This window comes from Sorex fumeus, unplaced genomic scaffold, assembly GCF_029834395.1.
Source record: "Sorex fumeus unplaced genomic scaffold, SorFum_2.1 ptg000030l, whole genome shotgun sequence".
Taxonomy (NCBI): domain Eukaryota; kingdom Metazoa; phylum Chordata; class Mammalia; order Eulipotyphla; family Soricidae; genus Sorex; species Sorex fumeus.
In genome coordinates, this window is record NW_026606087.1 from 715,774 (window position 1) to 740,624 (window position 24,851).

A 24,851-nucleotide genomic window follows, 5' to 3' on the forward strand; every position below is an offset into this window, starting at 1 on the left:
GGCAAGCTACCCATGACATATTCGATATGCCAAACACAGTAACAACAAGTCTCATGATGGAGACGTTACTGGGCCCGCTTGAGCAAATCGATGAACAACGGGAGGATAGTGGACCGTGACCGTGGTGGGGGGACATTGGAGTCATACCCAGTAGTGTCTGGAGACTACAGCTGGCTTGGTGTTCTGGGCTCACTCCCAGCCCTTTGAGCTATCTCCCTGACTCTCGCTTTTTCATTCATTTGAGTTTTGGGTCCCTCTTGACTGTGCTCAGGGGCTACTTCCAGCTCAGTGCTTGGGGTCATTCCCAGTGGTACTCAGGGGACCATGCATAGCTGGAGTTCACTCACCTATTGAGCTACCTCTCCGGCCCTACTTTTTACTTTTTAAAGGGTCTTCCTACTGTTTTTCCATAGCAGCTGCTCCAGTTTACAGACCCACCTGTAGTCTACTTTTAAAGTCTACTGGGCAATAATAGGTTCTAGTAGTATGTATACCCAGGAAAAAATTCTCAAGAATTTTTGATTCATAGTAAGAGAGTCCCTTCTCATAACTATTCTTTTTTGTTTGGCTTTGGGCCAGATCCAGGGTTTTGGAGAGTTGCCCCCAGCTCTGTGTGCAGGGTTGCTCCCAGCAGTGCTCGAGAGACCCGGCAGTGTGAGGGATCTAACCGGGGCCCAGCATGCAGGACCTGCATTCAGCCTGTTGAACTATCTCTTCTGTCCACATTCTTTTTGTTGTTGTTGAGGGCATGCATATCCGGCAGTGCTCAAGGGTAACTCCTGGCTCTGCTCGGGATACATATGGAATGCAGGTTTTCGAACCCAGGTTGGCCACATGCAAGGCAAGCTCCCCCCCACCCCGACCCCACCCCACCTTCTGTACTCTTGCACACCCCCACCCCATGCTATTTTATTGCTATCACTCTCACCTTACTAAAACATGTGGACACATCAGGAAGGATACCAGGTTTGCTTTGGCCACTGTCATCCTTAGCTGTGGGCCAAGTTTGCCTGTACCTTGGGTTTGCCTGTACCTTGGCTGGATGCCATCAGACTGTCAGAAACAAGCCTTGTTTCATATGCATTGGGACCTGGATGCTCGGAACCTGGAGAGAAGGACATGCTGACAGTTCCTGGGACAGGCTTCTTCCACGAGCAGCAGGGATTCTAGGGCATTGCATTTTCCAATTTCTAACTAGTTCTCTCCTCTTTTCCGACTGCTCCTTGCCTGAGGCCTGCTTTATGTTCTAGATCCAGGTCGTCCGACTCATAATCTGTGTAATCCTTGTTATTTTGGAATTAGGATCATTATACAGAGAAGTTTGGACTTAGAGTCAGATTGGAGGGGAACCCTGGATCCAGCTTCTCGTTTACTAAGAAAATGAACTTATTAGGCGCATACTTTGCCCTGGGCTCTAGTCCTGGGGACATGGTGATGCACAAACTAGACCCGTCTTGGAGGAGGAGGCAGCAGATAAACAAACCCGGATATCAGATAGTGCCGATGAGGCCCCTGGCTTCTCTGAGGTCCATGTGCCTCGTGTTCAAGACAAATTCTGTTGGGAGACAGAGGAGATGGAATTCCTTGAAGTCCCTGGGAACTGTCCAGGAGGCGCTCTGAGAATCTTCCTCTTCCTGCTTCATCTTCCTGTGTGGGCTGGCAGAGGCTTTTCTTTGCAGACTTAAAAGAAAGTGCTAGGAGGGCCCGCTCGGGATGGGAGATGTGGGCTGAAAGTAGACTATAGACTGAACATGATGGCCACTTAATACCTCTACTGCAAACCACAACATCCAAAAGGAGAGAGAGAGCAAAAGGGAATGCCCTGCCACAGAGGCGGGGCAGGGCGGGGGTGGTGTGAGGGATGCTGGGACCATTGGTGGTGGAAAATGGGCACTGGTGGAGGGATGAGTACTCGACCATTGTATGGCTGAAACACAAGCACGAAAGTTTGTAAGTCTGTAACTGTACCCCACAGTGATTCACTAATAAAAAATAAAAAATAATTAAAAAAAGCTTGTTCACAGTGCCGGGGGGCGGGGGGGGGGCGGGATATGGTGCTGTTTTACACCCTACCCCCAAGGCTTTGCAGGGCCATTCCTGAGTACTGCCTCACTGGCTTCTTGGGAGATGTGTGGAAGCCTGGACGGCTTCCTGGCATGGAGCCGGTGGGCAGTGTTTCTGTAGGTGTTCGACTCGGAGGTCCCTCTCTGGAGAGACTGACAAGCAGCGTCTCTGAAAACTGCACATTGCTCCTCACGCCCAGGCAGGGAGGAGCCTAGAGTTGGAGCTTCATTCCCCGCCCCTGCCACCTGCTCTCGCCCCCGCTGGGTCTCTGGTCCAACACAACGGAGCCCAAGTGGACAGGACGTAGCTGAGAAGCACCCAGATGGGCGCTGGCTGTGGGTATGAGGCCGGACACAGGTACAGCTCTGGGGTTCTTTTTTTATCAATAGTTTTCTGTACTTTTATGTTACATATTTAACACGTTGAATATTTGCAATGTTATGTATTACATATTTAATTTTTGCATTATTAATCAGTTACCCCTAAATAATTTTTTTTTACTTTTTCTTTTTTTTTTTCTTTTTTGGGTCACACCCGGCAATGCACAGGGGTTACTCCTGGCTTTGCATTTAGGAATTACTCCTGGCGGTGCTCGGGGAATCATATGGGATGCTGGGAATTGAACTCAGGTCAGCCACATGCAAGGCAAACACCCTACTCGACCCGCTGTACTATCGCTCCAGCCCCTCTGAATAATTATTTTTTATTAGTGAAACACCATGAGGTACAGTTGTAGACTTACACATTTTTGTGCTTGGGTTTCAGTTATACAATGATCGAGTACCCATCCCTCCACCAGTGCCCATTCTCCACCACCACTAATCCCAGTATCCCTCCTACCCCCATCCTCCCCATCCCACCCTGCCTCTGTGGCAGGGCATTCCCTTCTGTTCTCTCTCTCCTTTTGGGTACTGTGGTTTGCAAAAGAGGCATTGAGTGGCAATCATGTTCGGTCTATAGTCTACTTTCAGCATTCATCTCCCATCCTCGGCGGATCTTCCCAACACCTTTTATTTGGTGCTCCCTTCTCTATCTGAGCTGCCTTTTCCCCTAGCATGTGTGGCTGCCTCCAAGCCATGGAGTAAACCTCCTGGTACTTATCTCAGCTATTCTTGGGTGTTAGTCTCCCATTTTGTTACTTTGTTCCCCAGATGAATGCAATCTTTCTATGTCTGTCCCTCTCTTTCTGACTCATTTCGCTTAGCATGATACTTTCCATGTAGTACCACTTGTATGTAAATTTCATGACTTCATCTTTTCTAACAGCTACATAGTACTCCATTGTGTAGATGTACCAAAGTTTCTTTAACCAGTCATGTGTTCTCGTGCACTCAGGTTTTTTCCAGATTCTAGCTATTGTAAACAGTGCTGCAATGAACAAACAAGTGCAGATGTTACTTCGACCATACTTTTTTGCCTCTCTGGGATATATTCCCAGGATAAATGATTTTATTGGATCACCGTGAGATACAGTTACAAACTTGCCTGATTACGTTTCAGTCATACAATGCTCGAGCACCCATCCCTCCGCCAGTGCACGTTTTCTACCACCATTGTTCCCAGTGTCCCACCCACCACCCCCACCCCATCCCACTCCTTGCCTCTGTGGCAGGTACTTTCCTTCTTACTCTCTCTCTAATTTTGGGCATTAGGGTTTGCAATACAGATACTAAGAGGCCATCATGTTTGGTCCTTGGTCTACTTTCAGCACACATCTCCCATCCTGGACAGTCCCTCCAGTTATTATTTACTTTAGTGGTTCCTTCTCCATCCCAACTGCCTCTTCCCCCAGCATGCGCTTTCGAAGCCTCCAAGGTTGGCTTCCGAAGCTCTGGGGTTCTTACACGGGAGACAGACCACAGCTGTCATTGGGCCTGATGGTGCACGGACAGGGGACTCCCACCGTGACACTGGATGCCAGGCGCAGACACAGGCTCAGGCCTGCAGACTGGGGGCAGGAGACCGTGGCCTGTGGCTTGGCCCATGGCATTCTGGGAGTGGGACAGCGTGCCTTCCTGCTCTGAGCTTGCAATCTCTCTGCTGTTTCAGGCCGTGCACACGGGGATGCGAGCCCTCCTCTCCAGCAGTGGCGTGGGGGGCTCCCCAGCTGAGCAGTCAGGCATGAGGACCTACTACTTCAGCGCCGACACTCTGGAGGACATGAACGCCTGGGTCCGGGCCATGAACCAGGCTGCACAGGTGCTGTCTCGAGCGTCACTCAAGAGGTCAGTTCCCTGGGCTGGGCACAGCCAGAGGGCTGTACATTCTAGAATGGGGTCCCGCAATAAAACCTCGGGGTGTCCTGTGGAAATTCAAAGTGTGGGGGTGCGAAGCATGTATTTGATGGCCAAGAGCTGACTCCCCGGCCTTCCCAGCAGAGGGACAAAGAGGCTGGGGACTCATGGATAGATAGTAAAAACGGCCTGTTTGGGACGGGGAGGGGTGGGGGGTGAGGTTTTATTGGGGTTCTTCATGGTAAAAAATAAGTATTGGTAAAGGGAAATGTGTTTGATATTTGCATGACTGAGACATAAACCTGAAAGCTTTGTAACCTTTCCCACAGTGATTCAATAAATAAATAAGTAAAAAAAAAAAAAAAAAAAAAAAACCCCAAAAAAACGGCCTGTTTAATGCAGAGCTGCTAGCATACTTATACAACAAAAGAAGGGGTTCAATATGGGACTGCATGTAGGTGTGATTGATCATTTAGAGAGTGTTTTGGCAAAGGCAATTCTCTGTGGGGGATTAACTCATGGAGACACTCTGCCTCCCAGGGATATCTACATTGCTTTTTTCTTTCCCTTAAGTTGTACATATGAAACAATTAAATTTTTTAATTAATATTTTGCAGTTATTTGAATAAACACGGTAAGAGAGATCGATTCCAAAACTTAATTCTCAGACTGGAGTGATAGTACAGCAGGTTGGTAGGGAGTTTGCCTTGCATGTGGCCAACCTGGGTTTGATCCCCAGCATCCCATATGGTCCCCTGAGCAGTGCCAGGAGTAATTCCTGAGTGCAGAGCCAGGAGTAACCCCTGAGCATCACTGCATGTGACCCCCCACTCCTTCCCCCCCAACAAGAAAAAAAAAAAGCCAGAAATTAGTTCTCTGGTCTCCAAGGGCAAGCAAGGCTATTACTGTAAATCCCAGACTGTCCTCAGACTAGTCCAGCTTGTCCTTCCCCATGAAGGGCCTGTCTTTCAAGTCATAACAGCTTGCATCAAAACCATGCTTTTATGCTTTCTAGACTGTCCTATTTCAATGCCAGGGTAGCTTTGCCTCCGTCACGGGTCCATCCAAGTCCCACAGTGAGAACCTCCCTTTTTGGGGTGTTAGGAACTACTGCAACCAAAGTCAGGTAATTATGATGGATGCCCAGGAGTAGATATATTTCAGAGTCAATCAACTCTTAAATATTAGGAGTATAGCATTAATAGTCTTTCTGTGCGTAAGCAAAGAACATTGCCCTATAGTAAAGTATGAGAAGGTTTTAAGGGAAGTAGAAAAGCAAGTAATTCACTACAAATATGAAGCAAGTAATTCACTACAAATGCAAAGTCCATTTGTATAGGTTTGACTTAGAAGCAACGAAGCCTAACTTGCGGAATCTAGTAACTAACACAAAGAAAAGGTTAAAGATAAACCCGGGAGATTAGAAGTGCTCATAAGAGCACTGTAAACTTCTGAGCAGGGGAGGGGAAATTCACTGATAAAACCTAAAACACTTAGGGTTAATATCCAACAGTCCAGAATCTGCAGCCTCAAACACTTGCATTAAGCATTGCCTTAAGCATTGCCCTGCTTTAATTGTTCACAACAGCTCCTTTCGGTGCAGTGGGGAAGAATACTTGTGTGGCTAACTCATTTCTTAGAGCTGGGGTACTCTTCCCCCCCTAGAAATGAGTAGTCCATTCCCTTCATCCAACAGAAACACGGGGGACCTGCCCCAGGATGTGCAGCCTTGGACCTGGGTGTGTGTTTCTCAGTTTCTTGGATCATGGTGGGAAGGGGCCCCAGATTTGGGGAGGAGGGAAGGATGAGTCAGAAGATCGTGATAACTGGAACTATGCCACAGTCTGTACACCATGTTGCTGGGTCTCACAGGGCTGTCTACCAGCTACCCTTTCCCTTTTTTTTTTTTTTTTAATAATTTATTTATTTATTGAATCACTGTGGGAAAAGTTACAGAGCTTTCGGGTTTAGGTCTCAGTCATGTAGATACTGAACACATTTCCCTTTACCAATACTCATTTTTAACCCCGAACCCCAAGAGACCCCCACCTCCCACCCCTCCCAATTCTTGTGAGGCAGATGAGTTCTAGTTAATACTCTATCTACTTTGACTAGATAGATTATTTCGATAGAAGATGCACAATTATTCTTTAGAGTTTACGACCCCCCCCCAATCAGACATGCTGAAACAGCGTTGTGAAATGATTTGCTTTCTACAACTTGGTTTAAGAATAAAATGATGTCGCGCGGCCGCTATTGCGGCCGCGCGGTTTTGAATTTCTGCTATTTTACTTATTGACCCTGGAAGAATTTCTATTAAAAGTTAGCTAGTTAAGAGATTGGTTTCTGTGCCCTGGAGTCGTGGCCGTGCCGGAGAGCCGCTCGTGGGGGGCAGCTGGCGACCTCGGTGGGGCGTGGGGGACGGCCCACAAAGCCCCCCTTCCCATGAGGTCCCCGCCGCTCCCCCGAGCCCGGCTCAAACCTGCTTTCCACAAGGCTCCCGTGCGGCCGCCATCTTTCTTTCCAGAGAGGAGCGGGCGTACCCTTTCCCTTGAGTGGACCAACCAAGGGTCTCATCATGGTTCCAGAAGCCTCCACATGTCGGCTCAGGTAGAGGAGGAGTATGGGGTTAGAGCTTGGAGAGAAGAGGTGTTCTGGGTACCCAGGTGCACCTGGAACCACCCCCCTTGGACATGACCTCACTTGACACCCAGCAATTCCGCATGGGCTCTGAGAGACAGTGTGTCTCTGCCCAGAGGCACTCGGAATATCACAGAATGTTCTAATGAGGCCTCGAAGCAAATGGGTATTCTTTTTGTTTTGCTTTATCTCTTTACTTTTAGTGTTGGGGTCATATCCAGCTGTGCTCAGGGCTTACTCTTGGCTCTGTGCTCAGGGTATCAGGGGGCCATATGGGGTACCAGGGATTGACCCCAGGTCAGCCATCTTAACCCTTGTGTTATCTCTCTAGCCCAGAAAGAGTATTCTTTTTTTTTCTTTTCTTTTCTTTTTTTTTTGTGCTTAGAAAGAGTATTCTTCAACAAACCAGAGGGTGGATTTTTGCCTTTATAACTGCAGATGGATTTTTTTTTCAAATTTTTTAACGATAGTTTAGATAACATAGTTATAATAGTGTAAATGTTTATGGCTTTGGTGCACAAGGTTACTGCACCCCACCCAGCACCAGTGAATGTGTTTCATGTGGTGTGTTTTAACTTGTTAACCATTACTAACTGGAGCCTGATTTTTTTTCCAGCTTTTTAAATTGAATTACTGTGAGATCCACAGTTATAAAGTTGTTTATGATTAAGTTTCAGTCCTACAGTGTCCAACACCCGTCCTTTCACCAGTGTACATTTCCCATCGTCACTGTCCCCTATCTCCCTCCCAGGATGCCCCACCCAGCCTGCCTCCGTAGTACACAGTTCCCCCGCCCTCTTTTTCTCTTTCTCTCTCTCCCTCGCTCTCTTCTCTCTCCCTCTCTCTCTTTCCTCTCTCTATCTTTCTCTCTCTCTCTCTCTCTCTCTCTCTCTCTCTCTCTCTCTCTCTTTCTCCCCTTTTTTCCTTTCAGGCACTGAGATTTTCAAGACTATTACTGTTATGGTATCATACATATTCACTTTATCTCCTCTCAGTATCCAGTCCTTGTCAGGTGAGCCTTGAATCACGCCCCCCCCCCCCCCGACTTGACCCCAACTGTCATAGTGGTCCCTTCTCTATCCTAATTGCCCTCCCCCCACCACTCGTGGCAATTTTCTAACCCTGGGCCAGTCCTGCTGCCCCTTATCTCTATTGTACCTCTCCCTCTGACTCATTTCACTCAGCATGACACTCTCCACGTCTATCCATGTATAAACAAATCTCTTGACTTCATTTTTCCTAACAGCTGCATAGTATTCCACTGTGTAGATGTGCCCTAGTTTCTTTACCCACTCGTCTCCTGGTTTCGTTCCTTTGTCCATGTCCCTGAGTTGCTCACCATTTCTCCGTGCTTCCTCTCCTGCCTGCTCTGTATTCTGCCTGTTCAGCTTCCGGCAAAGGTTGATGACCGGCTCCCCAGTCTTGTGGAATGAACTAACCTGTTCTTCCCTCTTGAAAGTCAGCGTGCATTTTGCCTTCTCTAACATTCTGGCCTTTCCCTGCCTCTTGGATCCCTCTGAGGTCACCCCAGAGACTTCTTTAATGCCTCTTTGTGACCAGGACTTTCCCCTTCTTCCTTCCCAATGGGAATTTACTGTCCCTCTTTACAAAGGTGGTCTTTGTTTTCCTTCTTGCTCGAAGAAGTGGCACTAAATCCTGAAACAGAAGGATTCAGCTTTATTTATGCCATGCCACAAATAATTTTTTTTAAACTTTTACTTTGTTCGTTTTAACTCCTGGGGTGGGAGGGGAAATCACATTTTGTCCCACTTGGCTTTAATAAATAGCCTTGACTCCTTCTAGACTTTTCCCTCTTTCCCTGTGTCATGCTGGGGAGGGTGAGACCTGCATTTTCACGACATTTCCTCATACCAGGCCCTTCCTGCCATCATTCATGCATGCCCTCCCTGACTTCCGCCCCCTGCTGTGGATGGAAACTTGATTTCATGCGTCTCTGTCTATTTCTTGCCTGTGTTCTTTCACAGTGTGAGTTCAGAACTTGCCTCGTGTGTTGGTCCTAGCTTCGCTGGGCTCATTGTAGCAAACTAAAGCCCTGGGTTGAAGATAATGAGGCCAGGCTTAGCGGGGAAAGGTGTTGTGATTGATAACTCATAGCTACCTTCAGATGAATAGGCTCTCTGGGATTTGGATATTTCTTTTTCCTGCCTTAAGGTTTTATAATGAAGGATGATTTTGATCTTCGAAGGGCTCATTTCCTGCCTTTCATGGGGTTACTTTCCCTTTTAGGGTTTCAGGCTATTGTACTTTTCTCTAGGCTTCTTGAAATATGTTCTGATTATGCTCTAAATAAGCTCTTAAAGCCCCATAACCATCTTTATCCAAGGTTTCTTATTTGGGGGATGGGGGAGAAACGGAACAACTTGTTCTGAGTCAGAAGAGTGACAGAATAGCATTTCCTCTTCACTTTCTGAGATGTGAAATCGTCAGCCAAGCAGTTCCAGACTTATCAGCGTTCTTTAACTTTTTTCCGGAACGAGCTGTTCAGACATTTGGTTAGTTAGAATGATTTATCAGGCAGAGCTAAATCTTGCCCCTCCCAACTTGGTGACCTGACTAGGAAGCGTCAGTGTCGTGCACCTGGTCTCCCTGCCCATTCCCTCTCTCGCCACCCTTGCTCACAAGGACATGTATGAATGTGGTTCTGCTGAAACTCCTGAGCGCAAGAAATAGAAGGTGCAGGACAATTTAGTCTCACTGGGGTGGGTCGGGGGAGGTGGCACTTCTTGCTTCGTGTCACTTCAAAGTTTCAAGGTAGATCTAAATCAGAAAACACTGGGTTCAAGGCCCAGGAGATTTCATGGCAAGTCATTCTGCCAGACTTGGGGCTCTCTCCTCTCTGAGTTGGATTCGTTCCCCCCACCCGCACTCCCAATCCCCCCACACTTGTTTTATTTTTGCTTTTTGGGTCATACCCAGCGATGCACAGGGGTTACTCTTGGCTCATACACTCAGGAATTACCCCTGGTGGTGCCCAGGGGACCATATGGGATGCTGGGAATCGAACCCAGGTCAGCTGCGTGAAAGCCAAATGCCCTACCCGCTGTGCTATCACTCCAGCCCCCCACCCCCCCACACGCACACTTATTTTAACCCCCATGGGGTTTACAGCGTTGTTTATGATGATGATTTGTTAAATCAATATTCCCACACCAATCCCACTTCCATGGCCACCTTCCCTCCACCACTGTCTTCATCTTTGCAGTGAGCTGGACTCATTCTTGAGCTCCACATGGAAGGACCTGGAAGATCTAGGGTATGCAGCCCAGTTTTAGATCATTCAGGGTCAGGAAAGAGCCTATACCTTATCCAGAACCTCCAAGGACCCTTCTGATCAGGCGGACCTGGATGACCCGTACCTCCTCAGCCAGTGCTGTAGTCCCAGGCACAGGCCTGGCGTCCAGGCTTCCCTTCTGAGAACCACAGACAGAGCCTGACTCAGAAGCTGGGGACTGGGACTGGAGTGATAGTACAACCGGTAGGGCATTTGCCTTGCACGCGGCCGACCCAGATTCGATCCCCAGCATCCCATATGGTCCCCCAAGCACTGCCAGGAGTGATTCCTGAGTGCAGAGCCAGGAGTAACCCTGAGCATCGCCGGGAGTGACCCAAAAAGCAAACAACAATGACAACAACAACAACAAAAAAAAAACCTACAATCAAACCCAAAACAGAAGCTGGGGGCTGTGAGGAAGGTCGGAGCCGAGACCTAAGTGACAGTGAGAGTCAGAGGAGGGTGAAGCGGCTGGTGGGGATGGCGAATAGGAAGTGCAGAGCTCACTCACAAGGCCAGACTAGCGTCTCCCTCATTTCCAACCACCTTTTGGCTCTGCCTCCCTTTTGTCCTCCAATCCCAGCTCTGCCGCTTCTGCCACGTGTGCCGATTACATGTCCTATTAGAACCCTCTTCGTGTTGTTACAGGGAGTAAATAAGTCCAAGTGCAAAGTGCTTACTTGGCAGGAGGCCTGAGACACAGCACGGCAGTGCTCACTGGGGGGCTGTATTCTGAGGGAGCCTCAGCGGGGACATTGCATCCATGGGAACCCTGGCAGGAGATGAGAGCACTGATGGGTAGGCAGGGAAGGCAGAAGGTCGGAGCAATTTGGGGAAGCCTCAGCTCAGTCCATGCTCTGATCCGAGACGCTGGCTACTATGGTTTCACATGGGCACAGCCACTGTTTTTTTTCTTTTTGCGTCACACCCGGCGATGCATAGGAGATACTCCTGGCTCTGCACTCAGGAATTACTCCTGGCGGTGCTCGAGAGACCCTATGGGATACTGGAAATCGAACCTGAGTCGGCCAACGTGCAAGGCAATGGTCCTCTCCGCTGTGCTATCGCTCTAGCTCCCACTTTTTTTTTTCTTGATACCCTTCCAATTTTATCTGTAAGCTTCTCTGGATAAACTTCTCCATGGCGAGTCTCCTTGTAAGCCAGTTACTCTCTGCCAAGCCAAGGTATTGACCATCCTCTGGCCCTGGGAGCTGAGGGTCGCTCCCAAGCTCCCTGCACCATTGTCCCCTCCGTCTGCTCTTCCCCACCCAGCCCCACCCTCTCCAGCCTCTTTCTGCTCCTGTTCTGCACCTGAGCAAGCTTGGCACCTCCCAATACCTCCTTCCTTGGCCTCCCACTCTCCACCCTGGTATCAGTGCCCCTGGATGCGCCTTTATTCTGGAATCCCAAGTCCCCGCCCCCACCCCACCCTGGGAAGGGGAACAGGCACTGCTGCCGAAATTGCTCTCTTCCTTCTCTTTGGTTTCTAAGCTCTGTTTCCATGGGCTTTCAATTGCCAGAATTGGAAGTTTTGTCTGTTTATTTGCAGCGGGCCACAACCAGCAGGTCTCAAGGCTTTCTCTAGTGCCTGACCTACTGTACTCTCTGTCCCGCCCTTTTAAAATTCATTAATTTAAAAAAAATTCATTATTATTATCACTATTTTTTATGGAGTCAGGGATTGAAGCCAGAGACTTACACATGCTAGGCAATAATGGTTCTGCATTCTCTGAGCTATGTCCCATGGCCCCATTTTGTTTGTTTAATTGGTTGGGTTTATTTTTTTTCTTTTTGGGTTACACCCGGCGATGCTCCAGGGTTTCTCCTGGCTCATGCACTCAGAAGTTACTCCTAGCAGTGCTTGAGGAACCATATGGGATGCTGGGAATCGAACCTGGGTTGGCCACGTGCAAGGCAAACGCCCTACCCACTGTGCTCCTAATCGGTTGGTTTTTAGCCTCCCCAGTGGTGCGTGGGGCTTCAGGGCCTCTCCCAGCAATATTTGGTCCAAGGATGCAGATCCGAGTGCTCAGGTGCAAGAGTGCATGGGTGCTGGGGGTCACCTGGGCCACTGTTGTCAGGCATTGAGCTGGGGGTCTGGCACATGAAAGTCGTCTGTGCCACCTCCTCTTTGAAATTTCTCTCCCTCTGGACCCTTGTTTTTCATTCCCTTTGGCCTCCTTGAGGTCCATCCTCCCAGTGCGCCCACAGGGCTGGGCCTTTTGCTCCTGGTGAATTGTGCCTTGTCTCTCCCAGGCTAAAGCACTCGAGACCCGGACTCCTGCATCGCTCAGCTGCCGGCACCAATCCTGGGGCGCGTCTGCAGGCAGCTCCTTCATCTCTCTTCTCCATGTCCCAACCGCTCTGGTCTCTGGGGCAACTCAGTCCTGCCTTGGGACTGACGGAAATTATGGTTTTGTGACCTTAGGAAGGAAATCCTGACCTGCACGGGGATTTTGAACTGTCCTATGGCTCGCCCTTCCCGGTCGCCTCTCTCCCAGCGACCCAAGAGCTCCACTCAGGAAGTTAAATTAGCTGCCTCTCTTTTCTTTCATATTCTGCGAATATGTGTTCAGAGCATATGGCCACTGTCAGAGATGCTGCTTGTGCCACAGTGTTCCCAGGGGAAGGCAGCGGGCTGTGTCTTCATGGGGGGAGGGGCGGGCGAACAGACCCACCCCACAACTCTGTCTGCTCCATGCTTGAAGGCAGGAGAGGTGGCAGTGGGCAGGGTGAGACTTGGAGCGGCAGCACTACTGGGGTATGGATGGTTGGGAGGTGTTCTTTCTTTCTTTTTGTTTTTTTGGGTCATACCCAGCGATACACAGGAGTCACTCCTGGCTCATGCACTCAGGAATTACTCCTTCTGCTGCTTGGGACCACATGGGATGCTGGGAATCAAACCCGGGTCTGCCGTGTGCACGACAAATGCCCTACCCACTGAACTATCGCTCCAGTCCCCCAAGGGGTGTGTCCTTTCTTCGGGGGGGAGGGGTGTGGGAGAGGCCCGAGAGACAGCAAACATTATGGGGGGGAACCTGGCTCAGAGGTCTGCCCCCATAACCCCTAACAAAACTGAACACCCAAACCACAGTCTTTTGGAAGTTTTCTTAGGGGATGGGACAGCAATTCACAAATACCCAGAAGGCTAGAATAAGCTTTGTGTGTTCGGAAGTGAAGAACTGGGAAGTATGGGGGTTCCCGGGAGCTGGTGCACAGGACTGGCACATAGACTTTGCACACAAGATGTTCAACTGGGTCTCCTCCCACTTGGCTCCCCAAGCCCCAAGCCCCTCTGGGTGTGCCCGTCCCCTTGTGCACAGTGGAGAGAAGGGGTCTGAGGAGAGGAGCCTGTCACGAGGTCAGAAGTCCGTCCCAACGCACCCGGAGTCTCAGTCATACAAAGATCAAACACCCATCCCTTCACCAGTGCCTATTTTCCACCACCAGGAACCCCAATATGCCCCCCCACGCCACCCCTCCCCCTGCCTGTGAGGCAGCTGATTTCTACTTAACTCTCTCTCTACTTTGATTACATTCATTATTTCGACAAAAGATACACCATTATTATTTGGAATTTCCCCCCAACAATCAGAACTGCTAAAAAGGCATTGTGAAATAATTTGTTTTTTATTGCTGGTTATGAAGACCATATGCTTTTGGATTTCTGATATTTTACTAATTAAGTCTGGAGGGATTTCTGCCAAAAGCCGCAGAGTTCCGAGATTGGTTTGTGTGTCTCTGGGGCCATGGCCATACCAGGAAGCCACTTATGGGGGGCAACTTGTGGTCTCGGCGGGGCGGGAAGGATGTGTCTCTTTATTTTTTTAAATTAATTTATTTAAAAAGTTTTTTGGTTTGTTTTTATTGAATCACCATGAGATAGAGCATTACGAAGCTGTTCTTGATTGGATTTCAGTCATACAATGTTCCAACACCCATCCCCCCACCTGTGTAATTCTACAGCGTCAGTGTCCCCGGTTTCCTCCCACCCCCTCCCAATGCCCCCCATCCCTAGTCTGTCTCTTATGGAAGACACCCCCCCCCTCTCTCTCCTTCTCTGTCTCATTATAGGTATTATGGTTATTTGCACTCTCTTCAATAAACAAAATATTTGGCCTCTCAAGCCCTGATCTCTTCGGGTCAAGTAGCACTGTAGCATTGTCCTCCTGTTGTTCATCAATTTGCTCGAGTGGGCACCAGTAACATCTCCATTGTGAGACTTGTTGTTACTGTTTTTGGCATATTGACTACACCACGGGGAGCTTGCCAGGCTCTGCCATGCAGGCGGGATACTCTCGGTAGCTTGCCAGGCTCTCCAGGAGGGACAGAGGAATCGAACCCAGGTCCGCCGTTTGCAAGACAAACGCCCTACCCACTGTACTGTCACTCCAGCTCTTGGGTCAAGTACGGCAGAAAAACTGCTGAAGTGGGTCAGGCTCCTTGACAGAAATAATTGATTGAGACTTTTTTTCTTTCAGTCAAGCACAGAGCTTTGCAGGCAGATCAGATAAGGCTTGAACCCAGCTTGTGTTATGGGTTATGGGCGCAGGGCAAGTGGGCTAGCCTCTCTAAACTTCCCTTTCATTGCCTGTAACGAAAGACTGTGAACGTCTCTCTCCAGCCTGTGGGTCTGTGCCGTGATAAGAAGGGGTCGTATCTTTGAAAGCTCCCAGCTCGGAGTTTGCTTGTGTGCATGCTCAGTCCGAGGGGGCTGCCGTGGTGGCTATCACTTCTCTGGGGAGGGCCGAGTCCTTGCCTTGGTAGAGATTAGAGCTGGGCTTGTTAGGGTTTTTCCCACTCATGCCCCTTTCCTACCTGAGAAAGGTTTCCACAGCCCCAGGCATATACGTGTATGCAAGAGGCATAGAAGTCAAACATTAGCTAATAATAAAACAGAGAGAAATGGGTTTTTAAAACAAATGTTTGAAAAGTTCACATGGCCTGGGGCTGGAGCACAGCAAGTAGGGCGTTTGCCTTGCATGCTGCCAACCCAGGTTCAAATCCCAGGATCCCATATGATTCCCTGAGCACCACCGGGGTAATTCCTGAATGCATGAGCCAAGAGTAACCCCTGTGCATCGCCGGGTGTGACCCAAAAAGCAAAATAAAATAAAATTAAAAATAAAAGTTTCCATGGCCCTTTGGAAGTGATGACCCATAGTTTTGGAAGCTCGGACTCACTGTCACAAACGCAGCCCAGCAAACAGAAGGAAGAGCTGGCACTGGTCCTGGGAGATGGATGACCCAGATGTGACAGGCACAGGGAGGTGGAGAGTGAGAGGACTTGGCATGTGGCAGGAGGCCAGGCCAGCTCTGGTAGAGCGGTGCCCAGGTAGGAGGCAGTGAGGAGGACTCTCTGGTGGAGGCAGCAAACTCAGGACACCTGGCAGCCTCTGAGCATCTGTCCCTGACTTCTCTGCTGTTTCTGGCCCTCAAACAATGACACAAGGGGATTTTGTGAGGAGCGAGTTCATTGTGTCAAGACACAGCTCAGCGTGGCAGCCTGGCGTCCCGGTCACCCTCCAACGCTGCTCTTTTCTCAGGGGTGGGGATGAGGGCGGTCAGTGTGGAGAGCTGGGCAGTGGGGTGTTGTCACAGTTGCCAGGTCCTCTGTTGTTAACCAAGAGCCCAGGACACAAAGAGTCCAATGGCCCCATCCCGTGGGGACTGTCCTACTTAACTCTGGGGAAAAAAGAAACCGGCTCCTGTCTCTGTGCCTGCAGCCTTTCCTGCCTCACGTGCTAGTGACTAGTTCAGTAGATGCCGTGGACCCCTTTCTCTGCAGCCTTTCCTACTGGTCCTAAGACTGTGCCTGGGGAATGGGGGCCGGGGGGCGCAGAGGTATGGTAGGGGGTTGGGTCTGGCTTCAGACTCACCATCTACTGAGACGGGGTGGTGGTGGGTGTCAGTGTTAAGGACCCGACATTTGCCAACATCTCCCAGGGCAGAGCTTCTGTTCTAATCTGGCTCACACCAAACCCTTCTAAAATATCAGTGACCAGGGCTGCTGGTTTAATCATTTAGGTAAGGGAAAGAGGGAGGAATCTTTTGTTGGGGTCACAGTAGGAGGACCATTCCCTCCCCCACCTCCCCCACAGGACCAAAGTTCTGCCAAGCTTCAAATAAGTTATTTCTCTTCTTGCCCAAGTCTTTGAATGAGATGTGCATGTGTGTGTGTAAAATAGAAATGTTCTGTATTTCCTGGGGAGATAAAGTGTTTAGAGACTAAAGAATCTGAGTACAGTTGCTTATGATATAAAATTAAGTTTTTCTGAAGAAAAGATTGAACTGAGAAGTATCCCTGTTCTAAGATATGTACTTTTCCCACATGCAGGAGAAAATAAGATTTTTTTTTTTTGCTTTTTGGGTCACACCCGGCGATGCTCAGGGGTTACTCCTGGCTCATGCACTCAGGAATTGCTCCTGGCGGTGATCAGGGGACCATATGGGGTGCTGGTAATCGAACCTGTGTCGGCCATGTTGGCTGCGTGCAAGGCAAACGCCTTATCCGCTGTGCTATCGCTCCAGCCCCAGGAGAAAATAAGATTTTATTGTATTTTTTTTTTCTAGACAAAAACTGAGTGCTGAAAGGAGGTAAAGTGATATACATGATACCCTTTCAGTAACAGTATTATGAACCACAGTACCTGAAAAGAAAATGAGAGACAGAGACAAAGACAGAGATAGAGAGAGACAGAGAGGGAGGGAGAAAAGAAAAGTGCCTGGCACAGAGGCAAACTGGAGCAGAGGCAGGAGGGGAACTGGGGACATTGGTGGTGAGAAATGTACACTGGTGAGGGATGGGTGTTGGAACATTGCATGACTGAAACTCAATCATGAACATTTTGGTAACTATATATCATGGCGATTCAATTAAAAAAAGAAAAGAAAACAAGATTTTGCCCTAAGCCAGGGGTTGGGAACAAATGGTCCATGGGTTGGAGAAGCACATGAAATCACGTAACCTGGCCCGATCCATAACAGACACGTGTGCTTCTCCTCAGCGGCCCCAGCCCCATCGACCTGTATTGTGTGTTCCACAAGTGATGTTAGGGATACGCATGCAGATGGCCCCCAACAGGACAAGGGGTGTCCAGCCCCATTCTAAGGAGACTTGGCCCAGCTGTCACATGCTGAAAATGAAGGGACCCAGTTTCTGCTAATGAGAGGCTTAGGCCCCTTGCAGTTAGCGCTTGGGGTTGCATTTAATTTCTCCACAGCTAAGAAAGTGCAGTCTGGTTGGGTTTTAATTTTGTCATGTAGCAAACTGGGACAATCGCACTGCGAGTAGGGCATTTGCCTTGCATGCAACCGACCTGGTTTGATTCCTCTGTCCCTCTCAGAGATCCCGGCAAGCTACCGAGAGTATCCCGCTCACACTGCAGGGCCTGGCAAGCTCCTTGTGGCATATTCGATATGCCAAAAACAGTAACAACAAGTCTCACGATGGAGACGTTACTGGTACCTGCTCGAGCAATTCCATGAACAATGGGAGGACAGTGCATCATCATCATCATCATCACGTAGCAAAGATCCAGCAATAGATATTCCAGGCTGGCATGGTAGCTCCATCATCAGGGACTCCAAATCACCCTGGCCTAGGCTTTCGCCAGTGCCTTGCCATCTTGTGGTCCAGCACTGAGCCTCCACTCCAAGAGGGGTGAAGGGAAGGGCCGGCGAGCCCCAGAGCACAATTCCTTTCAAGGACTTTCCTGGAAAACCCGTTCAGCAATTTTTGTCCCCATTAGCCTGACCTCTGTCACATCCATGATCACCCTCAGGAGGGGTGTGTGTGAAATGGGACATTTTTGGTTTTGCTGAAGGTACATCACTGCTTATAAAACCATGGGTTCGAGGAGAGAGTGAACCTTGAGATGTTGCCCCCGCTCCTCTGTGCAAGGTCTTCCCTAATCCTAGCAAACTGTGGAGGCAAGGGGCCTTGTCCCTATTTCACAGATGCAGAACTTGAAATGAGAGAGGTCAGGGCCTGACCCAAGGTCACCCAATTCATGCGGGGCGAGCCAAGCTCTGACTGTCTGAGGTGATCCAGGTCTGACTCTCTGCCATGGTCCCCAGAATGCCAGGAACACCCTGTGGTTTGGCCCATTGCCCAGGCCAGGGGCTCTCAGTGATGATCTGACCTGCCCAGGGAAGGCACCTATGTCCTCCTCACCCAGCCTCAGGCACTGCACAGCCCCTTGCCAGCCCCCACCACCCCGCCAGCTCGCAGTGAGGCTTCCTTCCCCACCGCTGCTCAGATCTAAGTATCAGACTTCTCCTTGGTAGCGTCTCCTGATTTGAAAAGTCGTGTGTTGAGTTGTTGGGAATGTGGGGAGACAAGCGGAAAACACAGAGTGCAGTTTTGTCTTCAGCTCCTTATCTCGTTAAGTGAACTGTCTCAGGCACATAAGCTCGGGGAGCAGGGAACGTCTCCTTTGACTTCCTTCCCTCAGTTGGGGCCTAGACATCGAGGCCACAAAGGCACCAAGAGAGTGAGCAGCTGGTGAGGGGCTGTGGGACGGAACAGTGGTTAGGGCGCTTGCCCTGCATGTGGGCAAACCCGGTTCCATCCCCGCTTCTACATTGCCTCCCATGCATCACTCAGGGTAGCCCTGGCGGTCGCATCCTTGGCCCTTATCTTCAACCACTGGCCACAGTTGACCTGATCTTCAGGATTGGCCCTGGTTGGGAAGTGACCCCCTCCCCCCATAAAAAGAAACCGTTAAGGCTTTGAATCCAGAAAGCTGCTAGGTGACAGGTTATCCTCTCTCTCTCTCTCTCGCTCGCTCTCTCTCTCTCTTTCTCTTTCTCTCTCTCTCTCTCTCACACACACATACACACGGACACTCTCACAGACACACTCTCTCACACACGCACACTCACACTCTCACACTCATATTCTCACATACACACACTCTCACACACACACTCACACACACTCTCACATACATACTCTCCCCCACACACACTCTCTCATACACATTCTCTCATACTCTCTCTCACACACACATTCTTTCTCACACATACAGACATTCTCACACACACTCTCTCTCATACACACATACACACACTCTTACACATACACTCACTCACACACTCTCAAACATACACACACTGTCCCTCTCAAACACATTCTCTCAACACATTCTCTCTCTCACCTCCAAAGGTTTAGCACCTCCAAAGGTTTATTTTATGGTGAATGCTGGTGTTAGTCTATAGAAAGGAGTTATTCCATATCTAGTTTGCTTTGGAGAAGTATTGGTGTATGAGGGAAGCAGGGACTGGGCTCACAGTTAAGGACTGAGATCTACAGCTAAATATTGGCTCCAAAGTTAGAAAAGAGAGGCAAGCTCTGTGATTTGGGTTAGGTTATGAAAGCAGCACGAAATTTGGTTCTCACCATTAACCCACTCAGTGTGGGGACCGTGATTAACCCAGATCGCATGTGGTTACAGTGATTAAACCAGGCTGACTAGGACATGTGACTTTTATAGCCTGGGGCATTTTCCCTACTTTCTCAGACCCAGGGACTATGTACATGCTTTTGTAAATGCATGGTAGTTGATTGGTAAAGAGTCAGAAATCCATGTTTGGTTGTGTTGGGCCATTGTACCCACACTCTTGGGACTCGTAGTTAAGGAAGTTCTCTTCCCAGCTCCTGACTCCATCCCCCAGTTCTAATGTCATGTACATCGGTGACATATTTATTTCATTCAGCTGCTTTTATGACAAGATGCTTATCTCGGGTGGGAATGACAAAGAGTTGCGGTTACTAGCGTTCATGATAAGGATAGTCGGATTGTACAGTTTGGGGGCCTTGGCCCTGGTGTGCCGCAGATGGCAGCTAGGGCTTTAACCTTCTAGACTGGCACATTCTCCAGGAGTGGTTTCCTGAGTCTGACAATCAGTAAGAAAGCTAGATAAAGGCTGGCTTAGGGAAGCTCGGGTTTACCAGTCGGGGTTACACTGACCAGTCTACCCTCTGGCCTGTCTCTCAGACCCCTACGTTGAGATTTCAACTAGCTCTTAGATGGGGTTGCTTCTGCCCTGAGTCTTTGCTGACTTTCAGTGGATGAAGATCTGGATGCAAGGCCACCTGGGACCCAGCACCTTGCTGTGAATGCAGCAACATTTCCAGCATGTCTCCAGCCTGCAGTGGAGAACGCTGTGGCCAGGCCAGTTGGAGGGGATGGTTTCCCAGGCCCTCACGCCTCCGAGTGTTCCTCCAGGACATTCTTCCAAGGAGACTAAGGACTCTCATCACCCCCCCTCCCACAACCACCCCACCCACCACCAAGGTCCTTAATGATTTTTCTGCTCCAACTAGAGTGTGTTTCTTGCACATAAATTCTGCAAAACTTGTGTAGGTCCTTCTATGTCCCTGATACAATGTGGATACAGAGTTATCTAGAGCCTGGCCCCAAGGAGGGGGTGAAAAAAGATAGTTTGCAGTGGGCAGTGGAGCTTGGAAGAGACCTTCCCCCTAATCCTGTGTACCCTGACTTTTTCACCCCCATGTCCCTTCTCCTTTCCATTGGTATGTGTGCAGGCCAGAGACATGCCCTGGAGAGGCCATAGAGAGAAGTGGGCCAAAGTGCAAGGGCTCTCACTGTTCCTGGGAACAAGTCCTGTCTCAGCCTCCTTCCTTGCTTATCTTGTCTGTGCCTCTGTTTTCTTCCCTTCGGAATCAAGCGAGGACCCTGCTGGAGCTAGCCCCTGGTGAGACGGGTCAGTGGTCCTCTCCAGAGGTCTTTTTTCTTTCCACACCATCTTTTCTTTTTTTTTTTGCTTTTTTGCTTTTTTTGGGTCACACCCGGCAATGCTCAGGGGTTACTCTTGGCACATGCACTCAGGAATTACTCCTGGCAGTGCTCGGGGGAACACATGGGATGCTGGGAATCGAGCCCGGGTCGGCCGTGTGCAAGGCAAATGCTGCACCTGCTGTGCTATTGCTCTAGCCTCAACCTCACCATCTTTGAAGAAGATTCATTAGACTGTTCGGTGTCCTGTGGTTTGTTCTGGACTCCATGAGAGAGATCCCAGAACCTGTTTTCTCTCTGGGGACTGCCCCGGCTGGACAAGAAGACCATTGTCAAAAGGGAAAGCTGAGGGGAGATTAGAAAAAATGTTAAATGATGGTGGTGGGAAGGGGTAATGGTGGTGGGATTGGGGTTGGACTATGAACTCTAACCAATCATCATCAACAACTTTACTAAAAAGGTAAAGGTAAAGGTAAAGGCCCTCCCGTTGATCGTCGATTTGCTCGAGCGGGCCCAGTAACGTCTCCATTGGAGACTTTGTTATTACTGTGTCTGGCATATCAAATACTCTCGGTAGCTTGCCGGGCTCTCCAAGAGGGGCGGAGGAATCCAACCTGGGTCGGCCATGTTGGCCACTTGTAAGGCGAACGCCCTACCGCTGTGCTATCGCTCCAGCTCATTTTTTACTAAAAAATAAAATTTAAAAAATGATATAAAATCTATAAGAGGGAAAGTCAAGGGAAATGCCACTTATAGTATTATATTCAGGAGTCCGCATGGAGCTTGAACAAACTGTGAACACCGAGAATTCAGGGTCACCCCAGCTCTCCCCTGGATCCTGTGTGGTCAGGCAGGGTGGCCTCTGGCTCGAAGGAAACCCAGGGTCTCTTGAATCATTTGTAACCCAGTTACGACCCAGTGTGAATTGGGGGTGATGGACTTGGCTAGTTCCCATCTACCTGGGGGCTGGGTAGGCTTCCTGGAGCAGTAGCATGGAGGGAGTCACAGCTGAGTAGAGTCGGGGTGGGACGGAGGGCGTTTCGGGCGTGTGCAGAGACCAGAGGATGGTCTGAGTGCAGTGCGCATTGCCTGGGGCCTTGCAGCTGTGGGCAAGGCGCTGAAGGTGCTGCTGTCATTGCAGGGAGAAGGTGGAGCGACAGGCCGTGCCCCAGACCAACCACACTGAGTCCTGCCACGAGTGTGGCCGCATGGGGCCTGGCCATACGAGAGACTGTCCTCTTCGCAACCCCGAGGACTCCTTCGGCTTCGAGAGGCGGGAGCAAGAGGAGGAACAGCAGCGGTACCGCCTGCAGAGGGACTTATCCGAGGGCAAGCGGGACAGGAGCAGGGCCCGGCCCTTGTACTCCCCCGTGGAGGACGACGCCCCATTGGTGGATTTCACCGGCAGCCTGAGAGGCCAGCAGCCCCAGCCCCAGAGGGCAGAGAGGAACGGGCTGCCGCCTGGCACATACGGCCCGGGAGAGGTCAATGGGACAGCCGGTTACCAGCGGGCCTTTGCTCCCAGAGCCAACCCTGAGAAGCACGGGCAGAGGAAGAGCAACCTGGCCCAGGTGGAACAGTGGGCCAAGGCCCAGAAGGGGGACATCCGGAGGTGAGTGATGAGGCAGGCTCCCTGCTCCTGGGAGAGCGTGGTTGGTGGTGCTCAGGGTGGAGTCGGGGTGGGGACGGGGCGGGGGCCGGCCTGCATCTCTTTCCTGCTGTTCTCTCTGTGGACCCCTGGCCTGGAACCATTCTGCAAGGAGAGGGTGCTACCCCCAATAGTTGGAGTCTCCGGAGAAGGGAATGGAACCCATTCCTAAAAGGGCTGGACCAGTTGGCATTCCCACTCGCAGTGAAGGAGAGTCCCTTGTACCCACATCCATGCCAACACTGGTTGCTCTTGTTCCTTTGGATGTGGGCCAGTCTCTGTGGTGTGAGATGATATCTCATCGTTGTTTTGATCTGCATCTCCCTGATGATTAGTGATGAAGAGCATTTTTTTTTCTCATGTGCCTTTTGGCCATTCAGATTTCTTCTTTGAGAAAGTTTCTGTTCATCACCCCATTTTCTGATGGGGTTGGATGTTTTCTTCTTGTAGAGTTCAACCAGGGCCTTTGTGTACCCTTGATATCAACCCCTTATCAGATGGGTATTGGGTGAATATCCTTTCCCATTCTGTAGATTGTCTTTGTATTCTGGTCACTGTATCTGTTGAGGTACAGAAGCTTCTTAGTTTAAGATAGTCCCATTTGTCTATCTCTTTTTCCACTTGCTTGGTCAGTGGAGTGTCACCTTTGAAGATACCTTTAGCCTCAATGTTGTGGAGGAATGGAACCCATTCCTAAGCACCCAAGCCAGAGTTCTAACCTGGATCCCTGAGCCATGGGACCCCGCGGGAGAACACATCACAGGGGCTCGCCCATCCCAAGAGCGGAGAATCATGAAGATCCTCTGAGACATTTCCCCTTATGCTGCCGCTTCTCTGTGCCAGGAGATATCCATAGAAACAAGAGCCAGCACAGATCTATTTTTCAATTCCGGACACATAGGGCAGGGCTCAGGCCCTGTGGACATGAGATTGTATCTGACGCGTTCCTTCTCGGAGCAGGTTTTAATTATTTAGAGGGCAGGAGGCTCGTGCTATTTGCAAAGCGGTGTCCGCGTCTTATTGTCCTGTGAACACAAAGCATTCAGGGTCACCCCTCTTTCCTCACCATCCCCCCAAGCCAAAGCTGTGTGTTTGCTTTCCTGCAAAGGCAGCAGATCCTACTTCTCACCTGCAGACTTGCAGGTAAACCGCTGAAAGCAAGGAGATGGCAAAGCCCCAGGTGTTCAGAACGGTCCACAGGGCCAGAAGGACCTCAGGGGATGTCCCTCAGACCAAGCCTGACACTTTAGAAAAGTGTGCTAACATGCCATCCTTCATCCTTCCCTGGGGGTTCTGGGCATGCTTCTATCTACCTGTGGGCACACTGGGGGCCCCTTGCAGGTGTGGGGTGACGCATGCACCTATAGGGAGGTAGGCTCTTCCAGCCGCTCCTTTGAGGTGTTCATCAGGGCGGGTGATGGAGAATGACAGTGGAGTCTGCTAAGCAGCTAATAGGTGTTGTATGGGACAGGCAGAGGAAGGCAAGCCTTTCATATTGTAACTATGACATCCGCCCACATCCAGCTCGGGCTGGCTAGGTGTCCACTTGATTTGTGCAAGTTTTGTGTTTGGTTGAAAATAGAAAAGACCTGTTCAAGGCGCAGGGAAGTGAAGCTGCGATTCTTGGTGCGGGATTTCGGAGGGCCGCCGTGGAGGGGATTCGATAGGACCCCACGTGAGGTCGGGACACAGGCAGGGGTTCGACCATGTAAGTCCTCATGCTCCAGAGGAAGAAATAGGAGCTTTATTTGGAAAAGCTGCCGAAGGAGCACTGGAGGGTTCCAAGCAGGCCAGTTAATAGTTAATAGTTCTGTGGTCAATAGTTCACAAAGGAAAAAATAATAATAATTCACAAAGAAGGCCAGAGCCTGAGGGGAGGTGGCTGGAGAAGTCCAGGGTGGGGATGGTGGGGATGGGAGGGACATTGGGGAGGTTGAAACAGCAAAGTGCGGGGCTGGAGAGATAGCACAGCGGGTAGGGCGTTTGCCTTGCACTCAGCCGACCCGGGTTCGATTCCCAGCATCCCATATGGTCCCCTGAGCACCATCAGGAGTAACTCCTGTGCATCTCCAGGTCTGACCCCCCCCCCCCCCAGAAAAAAGAAACAGCAAAGTGGCTGTGCAGGGGAAGGAAAGGAGAGGCAAAGGCAATCCCTCGGAGAGTGCGTTGCGCTTTAAGTGCGTTGTTGCTGGGATGGGAAAAGCCACAGG

The 24,851-nt window shown here is 50.0% G+C and overlaps 1 protein-coding gene across 3 annotated transcripts in view; it reads left to right on the top strand.

Annotated features, from left to right (window-relative positions):
- The window catches only part of PLEKHA7 (pleckstrin homology domain containing A7), a 251,647-nt gene that overhangs the window by 180,798 nt on the left and 45,998 nt on the right, over positions 1-24,851 (top strand). For all 3 annotated transcript variants that reach the window (XM_056115859.1, XM_056115860.1, XM_056115861.1), the window contains exons 9-10: positions 4,114-4,289; positions 22,135-22,605. In XM_056115859.1, coding sequence (XP_055971834.1) covers positions 4,114-4,289; positions 22,135-22,605 — 647 coding nt within the window. The remainder of the gene's footprint in view (positions 1-4,113; positions 4,290-22,134; positions 22,606-24,851) is intronic.